Below are 20,689 nucleotides of genomic sequence, written 5' to 3'. Positions count from 1 at the left end.
ATGAAGCCTTCAGGTGCTCGCACACACAACATGCAGTTTCAGAAATTTACAGCCACTCACTCTCTGGGTGTGACATGCATAACAAACTTAAATAGTGAATGACGGGAGCTGGGACTCCGAGGGGGGAGGGCACTGTAAAGGATAAAAATAACATTTGGAAGCAAGAACGCAGATGCAGAAAATGGCAGATATTGTGGAAATTTGTGATTAAAAGATGTTTTCAGAATTCATTATCTTGCAATGTTACTTTTGTGTCATGTTGTCCTTTTGGCTTTTGAAGCACCTTTATCGGCACAACTATAATGGTACTGTTGTGCATACGTGCTATAGTGACATGTTCATGAAAAGAAAACCACATTTTGTGCCTCAGTCTCTGCCAGAGATTTGGAGATGATAATTAGATTTTTTTCCCCTTAATTTATACCTGCATGTTGATAAATATAAAAGCAGAGTACGACACGGTATAAAAATGATGAACAGAGGAGTTTAGCCAGAGTGAGAGGCCTCAAGTCCACTATTGACACAATGCCAATCCTCCAGGTGGTTCTTCATTGCACCAAGATTGCTCAAGCTGTCTGAATAATGCTACAGATCAAATAATCATGCTGCACAGGAGGCCATTCAGTCCATCATGCCTGTGCTAGCCCTTTGAGACAAATATTAATTCATCCCACAGGCCTGCTCTTTTCCCCATAGCCATAGTTTTTTTTCTCCCTTTAGCACTTATCCAATTCCCCTTTGGGAGTTACTATTGAATCTGTTTCCACCACCTTTCAGGCAGTGCATTGCAGAGGATAAGAAAATAATTCTAATTCCGCTCCTGGACTTCTTGCCAGTTATCTTAAATACGTGTCTCTGGTTGCCAGCCCTCCTGACAGGAAGAACTATTTCTGTTTTTCAATTGTTTCTCTCTCCACAGATGCTGCCTGACCTGCTGAGTGTTTCCAGCATTTCTGTTTTTATTTTAGATTCCCAACATCTGCAACATTTTCCTTTTGATCTCCCTAACTATTAAAGCTTCTCATCATTTTAAACGTCTCCATTAAATTTACCCATAACCTTCTCTGTTCTAAAGAGAATAAACTCTAGCCGCTTATGAACACTCTGGTAGGACCTTGGAAATAAAGTAGGCTATAATCAAGTGGGTTTTCTGGCTTTAGTGAACAGACTAAACAGGTCAAAATAGGTACCTTGATGTACATGAGAACATGAGATAGAATAAACATCACTCAGAAAACCATGCAGGTAAGTGAATCCAAGACATTGGTTTGACAACAAATGGGTGCCTAATTTATGCAGAATTTGGTACTTTGAAAATCAATGCCATTACAGCACTTCTAAGCAAGCTCTACAACATATGGGCCTGGTAAATATTGATATTCCTCTGACTACATTATTTTATAAGAGCTGTGGCTACATGCCAGGACAAATCTGACACCCCACCCCTTGCCCCATCCACCCAGGCCGGTGAACCTATGTAGGTAATGGTTTTCAATATATGCAGCAACACACATTGAAGCTCTGAGTAGTTCTGAATGCCACTGCACATGTGAGGGCATCGTATCTAGAAGGGTCACATAATAATGGGTAAATGTAAAGTGACAAATGCAAGGAAAGCAACATTGTTAACTGCTAGAAAAACAGAACAATGCCAAAAATACATTACCTATCAGGTCTGTCTGACAGGGCAACATGTCTGGTATAAAACCTTCATCAGAATGGAAAACTGGAAAATAAGCAAGAGTGAGGATGTTTGGAAGAGAAATGGATAGAATTTAATTGTGGAGAAATATGAATCTTGGCTCAGAGAGACGGTTAATGGATGCATTGGAGTTTTCATTTTGAAAACTGGCAGGAAATGGAAAATGCTGGGTAACCAAAGTTCATCTCCACACACTAGCTAAGTAAGGCTGTCAAAAGACATGGAAAATATACAAATACATCCACATAAGCTCCAAGAAGGGGACGAATGAAGTGGGGACAAAGGCTGGGCGGGAAGGAAAAGGAAATGCAGAGGATAGCTATTGTCTGAAGTTTCTGAAGCCAATACTCAGATCAGAAGAGCCAGGCAACCCGGAGAAAAAGGAGAAGCTAGCTTCAATTTTATGAAGTTGTGCCAGCAAAATGGAATTTCTTGAAGTCCAAAGGACTCTCACAGTAAATTAAGGAAGCCACATATTGGTTGCCAACTTTCGCTGGGTGGTTTACTGAAGGCATGAGAGACATGGATGAATTTCACTAAATTAGGGAGGCAGGATTAAATTGCATCAAATTGCATTTAAATTATATGCAATTGGGCAATTAAAAATGTCAGTGAGTTTCCTGCTATTAACAGGCAATGTTTTCTGTTTTGTTACCTTCCTACCACTGACTTAATCACTTACAGTTTTCCTCCCATTGGAAGTCTGACATGTGGTCTCCTGTGCAATTTCCATGCCCACCTACCATCTTGCCACTCCAGTGGGCGCCATGCAAACTGGCTCATTAACTCTGTTTCTTTCCCACAGATGCTGCCTGTACTGCTGAGTATTCCTAGCATTTTCTGTTTTGATTTACGATAATGCTTTGTGATTTACTCAGATTTCGCAATGGATGGTTTCACCAATTGTCCACCTAAGACATTCAAATCTGCATTCCTCAGGCCTGAGGGAGCGGAGATAGGGCCATACCGGGGAGAACAACTAGGGGGAAAGAGTGTAACACTTTTAGTGGCGACAAGGACACCAAAGATAGTGGAGAGGGTGTGATTTAGCAAATCAGAAGCTGCAGAAATGTCATTAAGAACCATGGTTGAGAATTTGAAAGTGCAGCGGGAAGATGCTTAAGAGAGAGCTTTTTCTGGGGTGGGCACAGAAAGGAATTGGGCTGGAAGGAGAATCTGGGTAGAGAGTGATATAAGAAAATGATCAGTGATTGCCTTACTAGTGCTAGTTATGATAGGGGGAAGTGAAACAGCATGGGACAACAAGGTCAAGAGGCTGGTCATGAATATGAGTAGGAGTGTTTACATGGAGGAAGAGATTTAGGGGGAAAGGAAAAACATGGCTGATTCTGTCAAAGTGAAGTTGACCATATCATGAAGCTTTCAAGGTGGATCCTTCTAAGCTGCTACAAAAAAAACCTTCATATCAAACAACTTGCACTGCACATATATAACAGCATTTGATAAACACCATCATTGTAGAGGCAGCACTTTCATTACTTTCCTAAGGAAATAGATACAAAAGTGAGGAACATGCCTATCTTCACCTTCCTCCTGATACCAGCACACTTCTTATCTCCAAGTGTGGCCACCAATGCTTTATTGTACATCCATTACTAGGAAGTCTAACTCTTCGAAAGGTGATGCTACGTAAAAGCACAACATGTTACAGAACATGAAGAATCCATTTAGACCATCAAGCTTGTGCAGTTCTTATCTCCACAAGCCACCTATTTTAATACCACTCTCCTCTCGCTCTCCACACTATTTAACATTTTTATTCCTCAAGCAACCATTTCAATAGTTTATAAAATAATATATGGCATCTATTTCAACAATGGTTTGTGGCAAAGACACTTGTCCTAATTATCTTCTCAACATGGACACTATTTGTAATTTCCCATTTGATTCTTTTTTGAATTTGTAACAAATGGTTATCATCTCACCCACCATTAGAAACAATCTAAAAGTAATTAGGTTACCATAAGTCACTGTGAAGAATTCGTCACCATTTTGCAACCACAACTTCGCTTTAATGATGAACTGCAGCCCTATAAGAGCTTTCACCTCCGCAGGTTCAGCAACATTTGCTAAGTGACCAGATTTTCTAATACTTTATGTAAGTTAAGGGAATAGATTCAGATCTAAACATTTGGGTGCAGCCTGACCTCTTCACTTTTGCCACAGATGAATTGGTACCATGGGTCACTTTAACCAAACGTTATTATTTTGCAATTTTTCTTGAGTCAAGGGCTGAGCTTGGCTAGGGCAGCATAGACACATATAAGTAGCAAATATGGTAGAAGAGATTGAGAGATGTACATATGAATGGCTGTCTTATACGGAAGGAATCCTTGGGACCTTTGACAAGGGTGAATGAACAAATGTTGCATATGGTACAGCTGCATTGGAAAAAAAGACTATAGAAAGAAAATCCAGAGGCCTTGGTAATGAAGGAATGAACATAGGAACATTAAAATGGGGATAGGCCATTTAGTGCTTCGAGCCTGTCCTGCCATTCAATGTCTGTTCTGTGACCTAACACTATATGCTTGCATTTGCCCACATCTCTTCTCACATTTAAACAATAAAAACCTATCAAACCCACATGTAAAATTCAAAATGAACAATAGTACTCCAGAAAGAATAGTCCTTCCAGAAAACACGATGGTTGGGGGGAGCGGGGGTTGTTGAAGGAGCAGGTGTGTGTGTTGTTGGAGTGGAATATGTTTACCAGTTGCATCATATTGTGGGTTGTGGATATTGTAGAAGACGATCCAGTAAATGGAAAAGCTGATAGCATGCAAAGTAAGAACTAAGAAGGACGGTAGGATAGAGGTTAATGAAAGAAGGAAGTTGCTTGCTTGATCGTAAAAGGAGTGGGATGGGATGAGAGAAAGCACAAAAAAAATGATTGATACAAACAAGTGCCTAGATGACCACAACTGAAGCAATATCTCAGCCAAGAAGAAAGGACAGTTCAAAGATTTTGGTAAGGAAAGTGGAATCATTAGAGCAAACATGTGACAAAGTTAAAAGTAGGGAAAGGATGACGCTTTAGAGGAAGTGTTCTGGGATGAAGCATAAGCTAGGTAAGCTTGAAAATAAGTGCACTTGTAATAAAAATCTGTGGAAAGCCTTTTGACAGAAATGAAGAGTGAGACAAGTCCAGGAAAGAGAGGGAAGGGCTGGAAATGAAGGATTAGTGGAAACTGGAAGAGCAATCTTCCAAAAAAAAAAATTTTCCAAGTTGGAATAAGAGCAGGAAACAGCTTCAACAAAGTCATCGACAAAACAAGGGGGAGGGGTAAGTGAATATGATTGGGACAAAATGTGTTCCACAGACTGTACAAAAGGACAGGGACAGCTGGAACCATGCAGGCCTCTGTAACAACATGTTCTACTTGTAGACAGTGAGTAGAATTAAAAGATCTTTGTTCAGGTTGAGACCAAATTCATCCAATTAGAAGAGAGTGGTAGAACAGACTGGTAGGGCAATTGTTTCAGAAAGAAACTTGGGAAGATAAAGGTGTAAAAGGATTGTAGACACAAGGTGAATAGCGGACAATTTGGGCAAAAAATTTAAAATGATCAAAGGGGCAGAGAGGGTGATAGATGTAGGAAGGTAGAGAATGCAAAAAGGGGCAAAAGAATACAAAGCAGGATTTGCTAAAACAATGGATCTGCCAGGGCAGTCCTGTTTTTACATTTTGAGGAAATAGAAATGGCCTTGCCAGATTAGGGAAAAATGAAATTGGAAACACTGAAGGTCAATCTCCAGGTCAGCTAGAAGATCAATTGAAACTGTTGCTTATTTTAACCACACTTTCATGGCATCAGCACTCATTATGATGTTGTACATTAAATAACCATGCAACTCTCTTGGAGAGAGAGTTGACATGCACTTTTCTCTAGAAATAAGTACAAGAACCTGATAGATGCATATCAAGTAGACTAAGAAGAAAAAGGACAATATATATGCGATATTAGCACCAACACAACACAAAAGGGAATGACACCCATACCACAATAAAATAAAGACAATATATTACTATAGAAGAGCAGAGTTAACTTACAGTTGGGTAAATCAGTATTGAAACACTGGTGGTCTCTCATGCAAGCGATAGCACTGCTTATTCAAACATTTTAACACAGAAGAACATGGCAAATCATTTTCATAATTACATGTAAAGTAATTTATTTCAACTGTTGCAAAACAGGTAATGTCTGTTTCAAGCTGCAATAGCCGATTCATGAGGCTACACCCAGGATTAATTTAAGCTCTTCTCAAAAAAATTGCATGTTCACTGAAAGCCCATTAGTACAAATTAGGCTTGCATACATTTTTCATGACTCATGAAAATAAAAGCAGGCAAATATTCATGTTTTGTAAATGTTATTATTACATACAGAACTAAAACTGTCATCTAACTGCCTGCCGCACTGTAAAGAAATCCAAGACTGTTTTTTGTGCACTGCGTTTTAAACAATTTTAAGATTGCTCTGTGTATGGATACTGCAGCCTTCATATGTTGGTGTAATCAGTTGGGAGCCCAAAACCTTACCCAAAGCCAGACTTTTTTCAACATAAAAATAGAAAGGGCTGGAAAAACTCAGTTGGTCTGGCAGCAAGTGTGGAGAGAGAAACAGAGATAATGATTCAAGTCCAATATGACTTCTTCAGAACGGAACAGAAGATTTTCCCTAATTCTACTTAATCTTACAAGTCATTGGCACTGCAGTGTCTCACTGGAATCTCTAGTCTTTCTTTAATGTCATCAAGATGTTTTCTAAATATGAAACAAAAGCAGAAAATGCTGGAAAAACTCAGCAGGTCTAACAGCATCTGTGGAGACAAAAACAGGGTTAATGTTTTGAGTCTGTAGGACTTCTACAAGAAGAGTCATACGGACTCGAAACATTAATTCTGTTTTTCTCCCCACAGATGCTGTTAGACCTGCTGAGTTTTTCCAGCATTTTCTGTTTTTGATTCAGATTTCCAGCATCTGCAGTATTTAGCTTTTATTTTGTTTTCTAAATATTTTATTTTGCCAAATCTCTGCCCAGGCATAAATACAGAGGTAAGAGTCAGTCAGTGCTCTCCATCAGAGTATACCATGTAAATGTGTGCTTCAGTGAGCATGAAGTCAAGTCCTTACACAGCACTCTTGCTAACTTAACACACATATCAACCTTTATTTTTCCTAACACTTCATATCCAGTCAACCTTCCAAAATCAGGCAGAATGACAGGGATATGATTTCACATTCTTAAATAACTTAGTTAAAAAAAACCACTTAGCCTCACAATTCATCAACAAATACATTGCATACCCATATTGGAGAATATTATTCAGAGCAAGTACAGTACTTAAATGAGGATATCTGACAATTAAGCTCATTGTTAGGCCCCACCAAGCACCTTAATTGCAAGTGAAAACAATGATTACATTGGCATATGAGGCATACCATTATCATAGTACCACATACTGTGCCTTTAATTTCACTGCAGTGTAAAACAAAACAAGAGATGCGCTCAAACACCATAACATCTAACAATACTGTAAGTCTATGCAACTGCGAACGTACAGCGACCGCGTACGTGAGAAATAAAACTAATACAGTTCCGTGACACTTGACAAATGTTCATCAGAAAGTCTGAGAAGCCATCCACTCGAAGTTCCACAATGGGCAGCTGGATTATTTTGGGTTCATCTGCTATTTGTACCCTCAATCGGGTCCAGATATTCCATTGAATTTGCCCACTGTGTGGCGCTAGTGAGGTTCATTTCCCCAGTTCTTCCCAAGTGCTTAAAACCTCGATGAACCAATAAAGGAGTTTTTTTTACTTATTGATTACACAGAATATGCAGACTAATTAAATGTGCTCTTCATTTTCGCACGAATTGACATGGTAGTCAAAAATAAAGATTAAACTAAACTGATTGCACAAACATGCATCTGAAGAGTTAAATCCAAACCTTAATGTTGAAAGTGAGGGAACAGATGCTTCCTCACTTTTCACATCGATAACACAGCACAGCCCGAGTGAGTGCCTCGAGGTGTCACTGTATTAGGAGCGGAAGAAGGTGCGCGTTTATTTGTCCAATCCTATGTCTTATTGACTTAATCTCAACACACCCACTGTTATGCATACTGCATGGCGACTGGGGTTTAGCCAACAAACTGTTAAAATGCCAGCAGCCCTCCCACACTGTCCCCTGATCACAATGCACTTTGCTGTCTGATAGCCTAGGGTGACGGTCTCCCTTTACAAGTGTGCATTTGTTTCTTGCTCAACTAGATGGGATTTTCACATTGCATTCGGGATACTTTCGCTGCAATCCCACTGATTTTACTAACACCGATGTGTACTGAAAGAGTGTGTGTGTTTGGGAGGGTGGCGAGGGGGCAGTAACAAACCTCACTGCGGCGCTTGAAGGGTTAGAGTTTTCCTCAGAAAGGCTGGCGGACGATCAAAAGTATCTGAGGGGTTGGCACGTAGGAGGGATCTTCCCCTTTTAATAAAATGGTCCTTGCTTCGATCCACCCAGCGGTTTTGCAGTAACAGAAGTAATGAAATCGGGCTTGGATCTGAATCTGCTATTATTTAGCTGCGAAAGACAGCGAAACATAGACATCCTATTTAGTTTCCCTCGGGGTAACACGATTCGGCTGACGCGCTGTTGTCTTGTCTATCGTTGAATGATTTAATATGAAGACCCATTACAACGGTAATAATTTTACCTGAACCGTCCCTCCATTTCAATTCACCTGGGGGGAGTTTTAATGGCACGGAATCCCATTCAGGCTGTATTCTAATACTCAATCAAATATTACAGGCGCCACTTCAGTTGTATTGATCACCCAGTTCCGACAGAGTCGACCACAACATACCATCAAAGAACTCCACGTATGTGTTAGCATTTCGAATAAACTCACTGGTCTTCGCGCAAAATAATGGAAACAACAAAAACAAAACATCTCGCTGACTCAATTCCGTTGTAACCCGAATAGCGGGTACAAGTCAACCCATTGGTTGGGATTTTATTGAAATGGAATCTTGTCATTTCTGTCGGCAGACCCTAAATGCAGCTCTCCGGTGACTTTAAAACAAAGCGCTGTCTGCAGAGAGCGGATCTCTTTCAGGAAAAGCAGCAAGCTGATTGATTTCTTTTCTCGAATGTGAGTGGGGGCAATGCCTAAATACATCCAGCTCAAACCACAACCTCCCCCCCGCCCCCCAAATTTAGGCTTTGTTAATAAAACAGAAAACCTGCTCTCGTTTAATGTGGTTTTAAGTTAGAGATCTCTACCTTAAATCTCTGTGATGTCCAATGAAATGGAATTTTTGCAGCACGGGAGGTGATTATACGACGCAAATAGATACCGCCTCTGCTCTGTTATAATTACGGTATTTAAACACAATAACAATTATGCTGGTACACAGAGATTGATTCTTCAAATTACATCCATGTTAATCTCCCACTTCCTAGCCTTTTAATGAGACTGCAAAAGTATTTTCAAGAAAGCCGAGCAGGGATTCCATTTGCTTTCTTGACAAACAGTAAAAAGAGATAGCTTTTTAAATCGCCGTTTGGAAAATAAACAAAACAATTGTGCTCAATTTGCAAGCTATTTACAACTTGATTTATTTTACACACGCTCACACTCACAAACACAAATTCCCACGCAGGCACCCTCAAGCACACTCCAGCAACTCCACATACACACAAAATTACACACACATATTCCGACACAGACGCACACACAATCACACACACTCAATGTTCTCACATACACTCCAACATTCTGCACACACAATCACACACGCTCACATACACACTCCAACAATCCTCACACACACAAACTCCTACACTGAAGCTCTCACATACACACACTCCAACACACTTCACACACAATGACACACTCACATACACACACTCCAACACACTTCACACACAATAACACACACATCCACACACTCCAACACACTTCACACACAATGACACACTCACATACACACACTCCAACACACTTCACACACAATAACACACATCCACACACTCCAACACACTTCACACACAATGACACACTCACATACACACACTCCAACACACTTCACACACAATAACACACACATCCACACACTCCAACACACTTCACACACAATGACACACTCACATACACACACTCCAACACACCACAAACAATAACACACACATCCACACACTCCAACACACTTCACACACAATGACACACTCACATACACACACTCCAACACACTTCACACACAATAACACACACATCCACACACTCCAACACACTTCACACACAATGACACACTCACATACACACACTCCAACACACTTCACACACAATGACACACTCACATACACACACTCCAACACACTTCACACACAATAACACACACATCCACACACTCCAACACACTTCACACACAATGACACACTCACATACACACACTCCAACACACTTCACACACAATAACACACACATCCACACACTCCAACACACTTCACACACAATAACACACTCACATACACACACTCCAACACTCCTCACGCACAAAATTACACACAAAAACTCTCACACAGGCACTCTCAAATACACAGTCCAACACTTCTCACACACAAAATTACACACACAGACACTCATACACAAACTTCAACACTCCTCACACACAATCACACAGACACTCCCACATTCACACACACTCCAACACTCCTCACAAAATTACATACACAAACTCCCACACAGACACTCTCACATACACACTCCAACACTCCTTTCACACACACATTTTACAAGCTCCACCTCTCATGCTGGGATCACAGGAGTGGTGGCTCATTCCCATAGCTCCTGAAATTGTTCAAAAGAACTTGTCAATTTGCAGCTGTCGATCAATCCTTGCACTTGGCTCTCATTGGCTGCGGCGAAAACTGGTCCCGGGACTCAGGCGCGCCAAGCAGAGTCGCCACTGCTCAGTTGCACTTTGCAATGGCAGCATTGTGAGAGCGGAGCTGTACCGTGTTCCACCTCCTGGTCCACACTATCAGGATGCACGAGTGTGTGTTTCCAAAATAAACTTCGATCGGAAGGAAAAGAGCGCAGACTGGGATCTGAATCCAAATTAACCCTCCTGCCGCAACATAAAATCTCTTTGGAAGATCTGCAGATCTCGACATGGTTGAGTGCTGAAGTAAGTGCAGCCCGAATAGCAGAGGTTTCGGTGTACACCAGGCAGTGCACTGCAGCTTACAACGTGAAATCTTACAACCCGGCTTCATTCTCTGAAAGACTTCATCTGGGGATATTCTCGAGATGAACTGAGTGCGTGTTTATTTATTTTTTGTTTTACTTTGCAATAGGACAGTGAGGATTTTGAGCCTCGTTCGTTTCCATCATGCCAGTTTCTAGGAATCGTTTGCAATGAATCGAAAAATCAACAGGTACCGAGCCGGGATGGATTTGCTGTTGCTGCTTGCCCTGCTCTTGTGGGCTCGGGCAGCCGCCGTGATTAATCTGAAATACTCGATCGTGGAAGAGGAGAGAGCCGGGACGGTGATCGGGAACATAGCGAAAGACGCCGGCTTCTCAACTTGGGAACAGACGGTGCCTCTTTTCCGCGTTTTATCCAACTCGGCGCCGCATCTGGTGGAAATCAACCCCCTGACCGGATTACTGGTGACGAAGCAGAAGATCGACCGAGATCTGCTGTGCCGACAGAGCCCCAAATGCCTGATCTCCCTGGAGGAGATGGTCAACTCCATGGAGATCTATGTGATCAAAGTGGAGATCCTGGATTTGAATGATAACTCGCCCAGCTTCCCTACCGAGCAGATCGACCTGGAGATCTCGGAGACGGCCAGCCCGGGCACCAGGATCCCCCTGGAGAGTGCTTATGACCCGGACGCAGGAGATTTCGGGGTGCAGAGCTACCAGATAACCCCGAACGACCTGTTCGGGCTGGACATCAAGAGCCGCGGGGACGGCTCCCGCTTCGCTGAGCTGGTGGTGGAGAAGCCCCTCGACAGGGAGATGCAGTCTCACTACAGCCTGCTGATCACCGCCCTGGACGGGGGCGAACCCCCTAACTTCGGCACGGCCCAGCTCAACATCAAAGTCATCGACTCGAACGACAACTACCCGGTGTTTGAGCAGAGCACCTACACGGTGAATGTGCTGGAGAATGCGCCGGCCACCTCGCTGGTCATAGACCTGAAGGCGTCGGACCCGGACGAGGGGACGAATGGCGAGATCGTGTACTCCTTCAACAGTTACGTGTCGGATAAGACCAGGGAACTTTTCAAACTGGATCCCAGGACAGGGGCCATCATGGTGAAGGGCAACATTGACTATGAGGAGGGCAGCGTTTATGAGATCGATGTCCAGGCGAAAGACCTGGGTCCCAATTCGATCCCGGCTCACTGTAAGGTGACGGTCAATGTGGTGGATGTGAATGACAACGTGCCGGTCATCACTTTGTTCTCAGTGACCAGTGAGACGGTGGAGGTGAGTGAAGCCGCCCCTCCAGGTTATGTGATCGGTCTGGTTCGGGTCTCCGACCGCGACTCCGGGGCGAACGGGAGGGTCCAGTGCAAGCTGCTCGGGGACGTGCCTTTCAAATTGCAGGAGTATGAGAGTTTTTACACCATCTTGGTGGACGGGAGGCTAGACCGAGAGCAGAGAGACCTCTACAACCTCACCATCCTGGCCAAAGACGGCGGCTCCCCCTCGCTGCAGTCCACCAAATCTTTCACGGTCAGGATCACGGATGAGAACGACAACCCCCCTCTCTTCTCCAAACCTTTCTACCAAGTCATCGTCCAGGAGAACAACACCCCGGGTTCGCACCTCCTCTCGGTGTCCGCCCGAGACCTCGACCTGGGCTTGAACGGCAGCGTCTCCTACCAGATTGTCCCCTCTCAGGTCAAAGACATGCCCGTCTTCACCTATGTGTCCATTAACCCCACCTCAGGGGATGTGTACGCCCTGAGGTCGTTCAACCACGAGCAGACCCGCTCCTTCGAGTTCAAGGTCTTGGCCAAAGACGGGGGGAGTCCTGCCCTGGAGAGTAACAGCACGGTGAGAGTCATTGTGCTAGATGTCAATGATAATGTGCCGGTTATAACCGCCCCGCCTTTGGTCAACGGCACCACTGATGTCTACATACCCAGAAACGTGGCCTCGGGTTATTTAGTCACTGTGGTCAAAGCCGATGACTACGACGAGGGTGACAACGGCCGCTTGACCTACGAGATCGCCGATGGCGCCCGAGGTTTTTTCGAGATGGACCAGACGAATGGGGAGATCCGAACCAGCAGGAGCTTCGGGGAGGAAGCTGAGGCCAGCTATGAACTGATTGTGGTGGCCCAGGATCACGGGAAGCCCGCCCTATCTTCCACCGCTCTGATTGTGGTGTACCTCTCCCCTGCTTTAGATGCTCAGGAATCCACAGGGTCCCTGAACCTATCTCTCATTTTTATCATTGCTCTGGGATCCATTGCTGCCATCCTCTTTGTGACCATGATCTTTGTGGCTGTCAAGTGCAAGCGAGATAACAAGGAGATCAGGACCTACAACTGCAGGGTAGCAGAGTATTCCTATGGGCAACAGAAGAAACCCAAGAAAAAGAGTAAGATCAGCAAGAGTGACATTCGGCTGGTGCCCAGAGACATGGAGGAGACTGACAAAATGAATGTGGTCAGCTGCTCTTCTCTCACCTCCTCCCTGAACTATTTTGACTACCACCAGCAGACTTTGCCCTTAGGATGTCGGAGGTCAGAGGCCACCTTTTTAAACGTGGAGAATCAGAATTCGAGGAACACAACTGGAAACCATGTGTATCACACCTTCACCAGCAGCCAGGGCTCTCAACAGCAGCCAGACCTTATCATCAATGGCATGCCCCTTCCAGAGGTGAGTGCCTTGACTAATCTGGCATTTTAGAGGCCATGACCAGTGCAGTGGTATGAGCAGTTTCACCCCATTTATTACCACCTGATATTGATTAAGAGCTCAGAGTTGGTGAGAAATGTAGATTCACAATAAAATGTCAGTTGAGCCTCTTTTAAAACAACTTGGTATTTTGCAAAGTTACTAATAGCACAACCAAGCAACAAAAGACTGCTGGCCAATCTGATTCAGCAAACTTGTTTTAATTCAGTGATGTGGAATACACAGTCTGAGAGGGTGGTGGGAGTAGATTCAATAGTAACATTCAAAAGAGCAAATGAAACAAGCTGCAGGGCAATGAGGGAAGATCAGAGGAGTTGGGTTAAGTGGAGCACCGTACCAGAGAGCTGGTACATGCATGAATGGCCCTTCTTCTGTTCTGTATCATTCTGCGTGTTGAATGAGTAAATAGTTATATTCCATTTCACTTAATTTCACTGCAGTTCTAACTCAGAAAGCATTGCAGGCAAAGATGATCAGCCGTATTGTAACACAATGCAGCTATCAATTTGTTTTTGTTGTGGGCATGAAAATGGGTTTAAATGCTGTGTTTAATGATTCAAGAAGTCAATGAAGCAATGTACATAAGTGGTTGACTTTACACAACTTTAATTAACGTGGCACTTCATATCTAGAAGCAATTATTCTGCCTCTAGTCATAAGGTGAGGGTGAGTAAATGGGCCTGGGTGGAGTTGAGGAACCATGCTTGGAGAAGAACACTTGGGGTACTTTGAGATGTTTCAATTCACTGGTTTGAACTCAGGAGTATTCTACAAGTAATTGTTGTTGACAGTGCATATTGAATAATGGTTGGATGTGAAATTGGAGGCAAGGATATGAATAAGTACCTGAAAATGAATCATAAATATTGCAAGGAGGAGGCTAACATGGGTTCAGTGTAATGAGAAAGTCAATTCATTAAGTACACATGAGCCTCAGGAGCTGAAAAAATGGGAAATACAACAGCTATAGGAAAGAAAGGCGTTCAGATGAGGGGAGGCATTTTTTAATACGACAATGAGAGGGCACTGAAAGTTACTGAAAACTAGGAGGACAGATTGATGTTTCTTATCTCCATTTTCAAAGGGAAAACAGAAAGCAAGAATGAGCTTTTTGAAAAGTTGTTATGACCTTTCACAAAGTTAAATTGAAAAAGCAAGGAAAATCCAGGAGCATGAAAGCAGTAATAAAGTAAGTAGACAAAAACTGTAAGTAGAAATAGAACATAAAACAAATATGACATTGAACAAAAATGAAGATGAATGTTAATAACAAACATTATAAATAAATTGGCAAAATAAATCAGACATTTTGTGGAAAAAAAGAAAGCAATGTTTCTTCCCTGTATTTGCAACAGGGAAGTTCTGTTTCTTATTGGCACTGACTCACTTAACTCACTGAAAGTTATTGTCAACAACATTTTTCCTGGACTGATGGCCTTACAAAATAGTTTCAACTTCTGTTGAAATAATAGACAACTCGTTGCAGTAGTGAAAATGGTGGAACAGCATCCAAAAAAGAGGGTGTGTTTGCCACTGTCCCTCCAAAGGACAAACTAGTGCATATTGACAATCTAAATGGTCGCACTTCATTCTCAGTGCTACATAAATTGCTGAAAGCCTGATTACAACCTGCAAAAACGCTGGTTGTAATCCAGTTCTGCAGCTGGATTGCGTGAGGAAGTTTGTGAACTAGAGGGTGAATGTTGGTGGCGTTTAGAGGCAGTGGTTGGTTTTCCCTTCCCAAAACATGCCCCAAATTGGACCTTAATTCTAACTTGGTCTAATTGTCCTCTTTTACTCTGAACATGCAGACAGCATGTCAGTTGTGTGTGCCAGTTAAATAATTGATTGAAACTCAAATTATTCAGTGGGCAGAAAAAAGACTTGCTGAATGTAATGAATATGATCTGTGCAAAGGAAAGATTTACCTCTTCTGAGTACCAACAGCTTAATTTAAAAAAAGAATCTAAAATAAAATTCTAATGCTGAATATTAGAAAAGAAAATTAAACAAATTAATTGATCCATAAAATACTGTTAATTGATGTATTCTGCAATTAAATGAATGGGAAAAATTGAGCTACAGTCATTCTCAAAAGATTATGCTGCACAACCAGGACTTTAGATTCAGCAAAAAAAGAGTGCTACAATGTGAGTTCCTGACACAAAGCTAATTCTTGTAAGACGGCATCACTGGATATCAGTAGTCATGATTGGGTTGAATGTTCCCATAGGCACCAGCAACCATTCTCCCTCCACCAACCTACCCCCACTAAAAGCAATGTTTGAATTACCATCAGAGATTCTGTGCTTATACTTGACATCAACAAAACACCGGCGTACATAGGACTGTAGCAGCAGAGTCAACGAGACTCAGCCTTGTTTGGCCCTAGCAGCTGCTTTGCTGCGAGCTACTTAGCCCATTTTCTCTTGATCTGCCATGATCACAATAATCACAATAGCCAAAAAGAATGCAGCATTGATTTTATATCCTGTGACGTTGTGCGACCCCTATTGCCTGGGCCACACACTTTCCACAAACTCACTCTTTAACTGCTTGATGAGGAGAGTTAATAGCATTTAGTTTTCTATGTAACTCTCTTAAGAACATTTTCAAGAATTGCACAGGAGTTAAAGTGATTTGAATTTTTATTTATCATGACATGCAATTATGTCACACTTGTTCAGTTCATCTAAATTTGAAATTGACAGATTTCTTCTCCCTCAGAAAAGAGAGATAATTTTATTACTAAACAGTGAACTTCCCTTACAGGCAGTATAGTTTCTGTAAGTGAAGCATGCTTGCTTAAGCTTTCAAAAATATAGTGGTGGTATGATGGAGGGCTATCACATCACAGGTTGGTGTGATTTGACTTGATACCACACTTCTGCTGACCTTTTAAACTTGTCGCGAGCACTGAGCAAAGATCAGGAAACTCCTGGTGGAAAGAGAATGAATATTGAATAGGTAAGGTGGGGGTGGTGGCGGGTTGGTGTAGGAGAGGGTGAAGTGAAACCTTCACCAAGTTCCCCTTATGCACTCCTGGGTATCTAGCCATGAGCATTGTTGGATTGGAACTGAGGACACATGCCATTATCTCTCAGGTACTAGAAAAGTGTATATGTGAGATAAAAGGGGGAAAGCAAAGAGAGCAAATTAGGTGAAGTTGGAGGAGTGCAAAGCATATACACTTTTAGGAGGATACTTCTATTTCAAATTTATTTATATTTCAAATAAATTTAAAAATAAAGTTAGTTTCAATAATTTAAGATTTTAACAGTCTTAAGATCTGATAAATACCAAATGATAGATATTATGAAGCTTCTAACGTTACTGAATTAAACACCACATTCGAATGAAGAATGAGTGTTGTGAAAAAAGAGACATTTTCTGTCGAAGCTTTTCACCTTGCACTCATCAGGACAATTCGCAAGAAAATACCAATGTCAGGGGAAACAACAGTAAGTGCCCAGTCTACCTCAGATTATCCTGGAAGGGTAAGGTAGCTCAAAAATTTGAGCAACAGATGAAGCCAGCTGTTTCATTCTGCAACTGTGCTGTAGTAACAAGAGTGGTATTCACCACTAACAGGATGCTGCCATCAAGCCAAAAAGACATTCTGCCTCTCACACAAATGAGTAATGTGGTATATGAATTTCAGTGCCAGTATGATGCTAGGCATGTAGGCTGTACCTCCCAAAGACTGGCAGATCATATCAAATAGCATGTCCCTTCCACTGTTGGCAGTGGGCAAGGTACAGACATACCCAACCAAGCTGTGCTTGCAAAACTCAAAACACAGTGTCCAACATTAGATGTGAGTTTATGATTGGGCAACATTTGCTAAATAATCCTCAGTGCGCTAAGAATTCGCTGACAACCTATTTAAGATTGCTAGTCAGGCTCACAGTGTGGTGCATTTGTGTTAACTGGAAGCTACATATATTAATACACAGGGCCCTTTTCTTTGCAGACAGAAAGAACATGTACAACACATTGTGCCTGTTTCAGCTAAACAAAATAATTGACAGCCATTCACTGGTTCATGCCCCCGATCAATTTCAAACAATGCTTGGTAGTTAACTGTGAGTCACAACCAACTGGTGCATTCTCCATGGCAACATTTCTACCAATCAGAGTTCACTTGCCAACCAGTCAGCAATCTCTTCTCATGTAATGTAAATGTGTGGTTTCCCCTGACGTTGGCATTTTCTTGTGAATTGTCCTGATGAGTGCACGCTAAAAAGCTTTGACAAGAATGTCTTTTTTCAATAATACTTAAGTTCTGTACTACCAAATGACTAAATAAAGAATCAATTAACGAACAGATTACCTGGTCATTATTAAGTTGCTGTTTGTACAAGTTCGCTGAATGCAGATTCACAGATTCTACTTTACAACAATGACTACATTTAAACAAGTTAAAGCAAAACACTGCAGATGCTGAAAATCTGAAATAAAAACAGAAAATGCTGGAAATACTCATCAGGCCTGGCAGCATCCATGGTGAGAGAAACAAGAGTTAACATTCCAAAAGGTATTTCATTGTCTTTGGGACATCCCAAAGTGATAAAAGTTGTTATTTAAATACAGTAATAAAGGCAAAATACTGCAGATGCTGGCAATCTGAAATAACAGAAAATGTTGGAAAAACTCAATAGGTCTTAGAGCATCCGTGGAGAGAGAAACAGAGTTAAAAGTTTTGAGCCAGTATGACTTATTATTTAAATTCTGTTTATAGAAGCTACAGATTCTATTTAAATGCAAGTCTTTCTTTAACTTTGATCCTAGTCACAGAATAATGCTGAACAAATTAGTGGCCATATTGATGTAATGCAGATTTGTACCATCATACAGGCAAGGGAATTAATTACTGAAATACCCAACTAAATAAACAGTTTGAGATTAGACAATACAAAGTCACTATTTGTGGTATCTTTTGTATTTTTCTGATAGATGTGTTGTGTGAATTATGACCTTTTATGCAAATGACTAAGCATTAGTTCAGGTTCCTTAATGCACTTTTTAGCTGTCTGGCACAGTAATCTGAACCGTTCAATCTGAAGATTTACTGCCAAGATTAGATTTCAACTGTTTTGTTAAAGGAAGGTGCTGCAGGCATGTTCCAATTACCATTCATCAAGATAAGGTAAAGGCCAGGCTCTCACAGGAATGGGTTGCAATGCAGGTTATTGACCCATGAACAGCTATCATTGAATCTATTGTGTGAAATACCCTAGTACGGACGCATTCCAAAAGCATTGGAAAGGTTACAAAAAGGCCCGTGAAGTTCACTAATGTATGGAACACCCTTGGAAAGAATGTGCATTCTTTACTTCTGTTTCCATCGTCGTTTGAATGGCCACCTTGGGTGTTTGTGTGATCCACATAAAAGCTTGGATCAGGCCTGACTTTTTCCATAACAATAGCATCCCTTTTAATGTCATGCAGAGGGCAAGTTCTCATCAAAACTGAGCTTCTGGACAAAGCACTTAGTATTGGTATCATCTTTTTACCATTAAAAAGGGAATAAACGAAGACCAGCACTCAGAGTTTTACATTACAACAGTGCAGAAGTCTATTCTCTGGTGCCAGTTACATCGCTACCTATAAACAGCGTGGGACTTGGGGCAAAATCAATGGAAGGACTGTGAGTCTGCTGTTGAAAGGAGGCCTGCCTATTCTAGGACATTAAATGGTGAAATCCAGTCCCAGATGTTTGCAGTCATCCTTGCGTTATACCCCAGGGCCTCACATGCCAACAGAGACCAGTGCCTGATCCAAATGTTAATGGGAAGAGAGTCAAATAGCTCACAATAGCCAGTCAAGAACTAAAACAACCAATAAAGCAGCTAAAGATTCTCTTGATAGGTACAGGGGTTAAATTACCTGTTGCTGCTGTATGCTGAAAAGATTGCCAGGACAGAATTGGCAATGTGATTTAGGTATATGTAAAATTTGTTGGCCAAATACAGAGACTTAGCTGCTTTGCCTGTTTTCTGCCTCTGGTTATTACTGGTTCACATGGTAAACTTTCTTTTAAATTAGCTATTGGCTAAATTTAAAAAAATATCCTCTTCTGCTTAATTGATTTTCTTCCTGATAAAAGGAATTTTTACTTTATGACACATTTCCATGTGATAGTCAGTATGCTGAAAGTTGCTGCGTTTTATTTTACAGTTGGGATTACACTGGCAGCTCTCTTATCACATACTCCGATTTCCATTAAATTTTTATATAAAGAAAGTGCTTAGGAAATCATTGGGACCTCAACATGGTGCACCGGGATGTGTTAGAAGGTGGAGATGGCTGAGTTCTTGGTGCCAACTTTGCCTGGGTATATGGGTGGTGTGTTGGGGGACACCGGGAGGTAGTGGGTTATGGAGGCAGGGAAGGACAGGAGGCTTCTCTAAAAGGTGGGAGATAAAATTGAAGGACCATTTGCCTTATACAGGCCAGTTACAGAGCAGTGGTGCTGGAATGTGGGAATAGCATTGTCCTTGGAAAACCAGTGCCAGCTCAAAGCGAAGTTTGGAAGGGCCACAGCATAGGTCACGTGTCTGCTCTGTCAAAGCACAGCCCAGTGGGAGGGGTGAATCAGAAACCTTGTGTGAAATAGAATTTACTTCTATTCTGTTTTTTCATATATAAATAATAGTCCAGATGCATTCCATAGATCATTGCGCCAAGTGCAGCATCTTACTGAGATTGTCACAGTTGGTAATGTCTCTAAATGCATCATCTGCTAATCAGTTAACTTGACCTTTTCAGACATCCTAAATACAACATAGGGAGAGAAAAAAAAATCTGCCAAAGCAAGAGCAGACCAGGACATTTGTGATACTGCAGTGCTTTAAAATAGAAGTGCAACATGAAGTGGCAACAGGTTTTTCAAACTTTGCCTGTTAACTGATGCAGATACGTTAAGTGATCATAGGACGAGAATACTTTCCGGTGAGGATCTATGGAAAAGGAAGGAGGGGTTGATCTTACTGAGTAATACTGT

At 41.8% G+C, this 20,689-nt stretch overlaps 1 protein-coding gene across 2 annotated transcripts in view; it reads left to right on the top strand.

Moving 5' to 3' along the window:
* The first annotated feature begins 10,557 nt into the window (after positions 1 to 10,557).
* Positions 10,558 to 20,689, top strand: part of pcdh19 (protocadherin 19) — a 131,798-nt gene continuing 121,666 nt past the window's right edge. The window contains exons 1-2 of one of the 2 annotated variants that reach the window (XM_041195607.1): positions 10,558 to 10,924; positions 11,094 to 13,644. In XM_041195607.1, coding sequence (XP_041051541.1) covers positions 11,155 to 13,644 — 2,490 coding nt within the window. In that variant the 5' untranslated portion in view covers positions 10,558 to 10,924; positions 11,094 to 11,154. Of the gene's footprint in view, positions 13,645 to 20,689 lie in introns of both variants that reach the window. The other variant, XM_041195606.1, reaches the window with a different exon arrangement.

Source organism: Carcharodon carcharias, chromosome 9 (assembly GCF_017639515.1).
Source record: "Carcharodon carcharias isolate sCarCar2 chromosome 9, sCarCar2.pri, whole genome shotgun sequence".
In the NCBI taxonomy this organism is placed as follows: Eukaryota; Metazoa; Chordata; class Chondrichthyes; order Lamniformes; family Lamnidae; genus Carcharodon; species Carcharodon carcharias.
The sequence above is the reverse complement of the archived record's forward strand: the minus strand, read 5'-3'. Positions and strand labels throughout refer to the sequence as shown.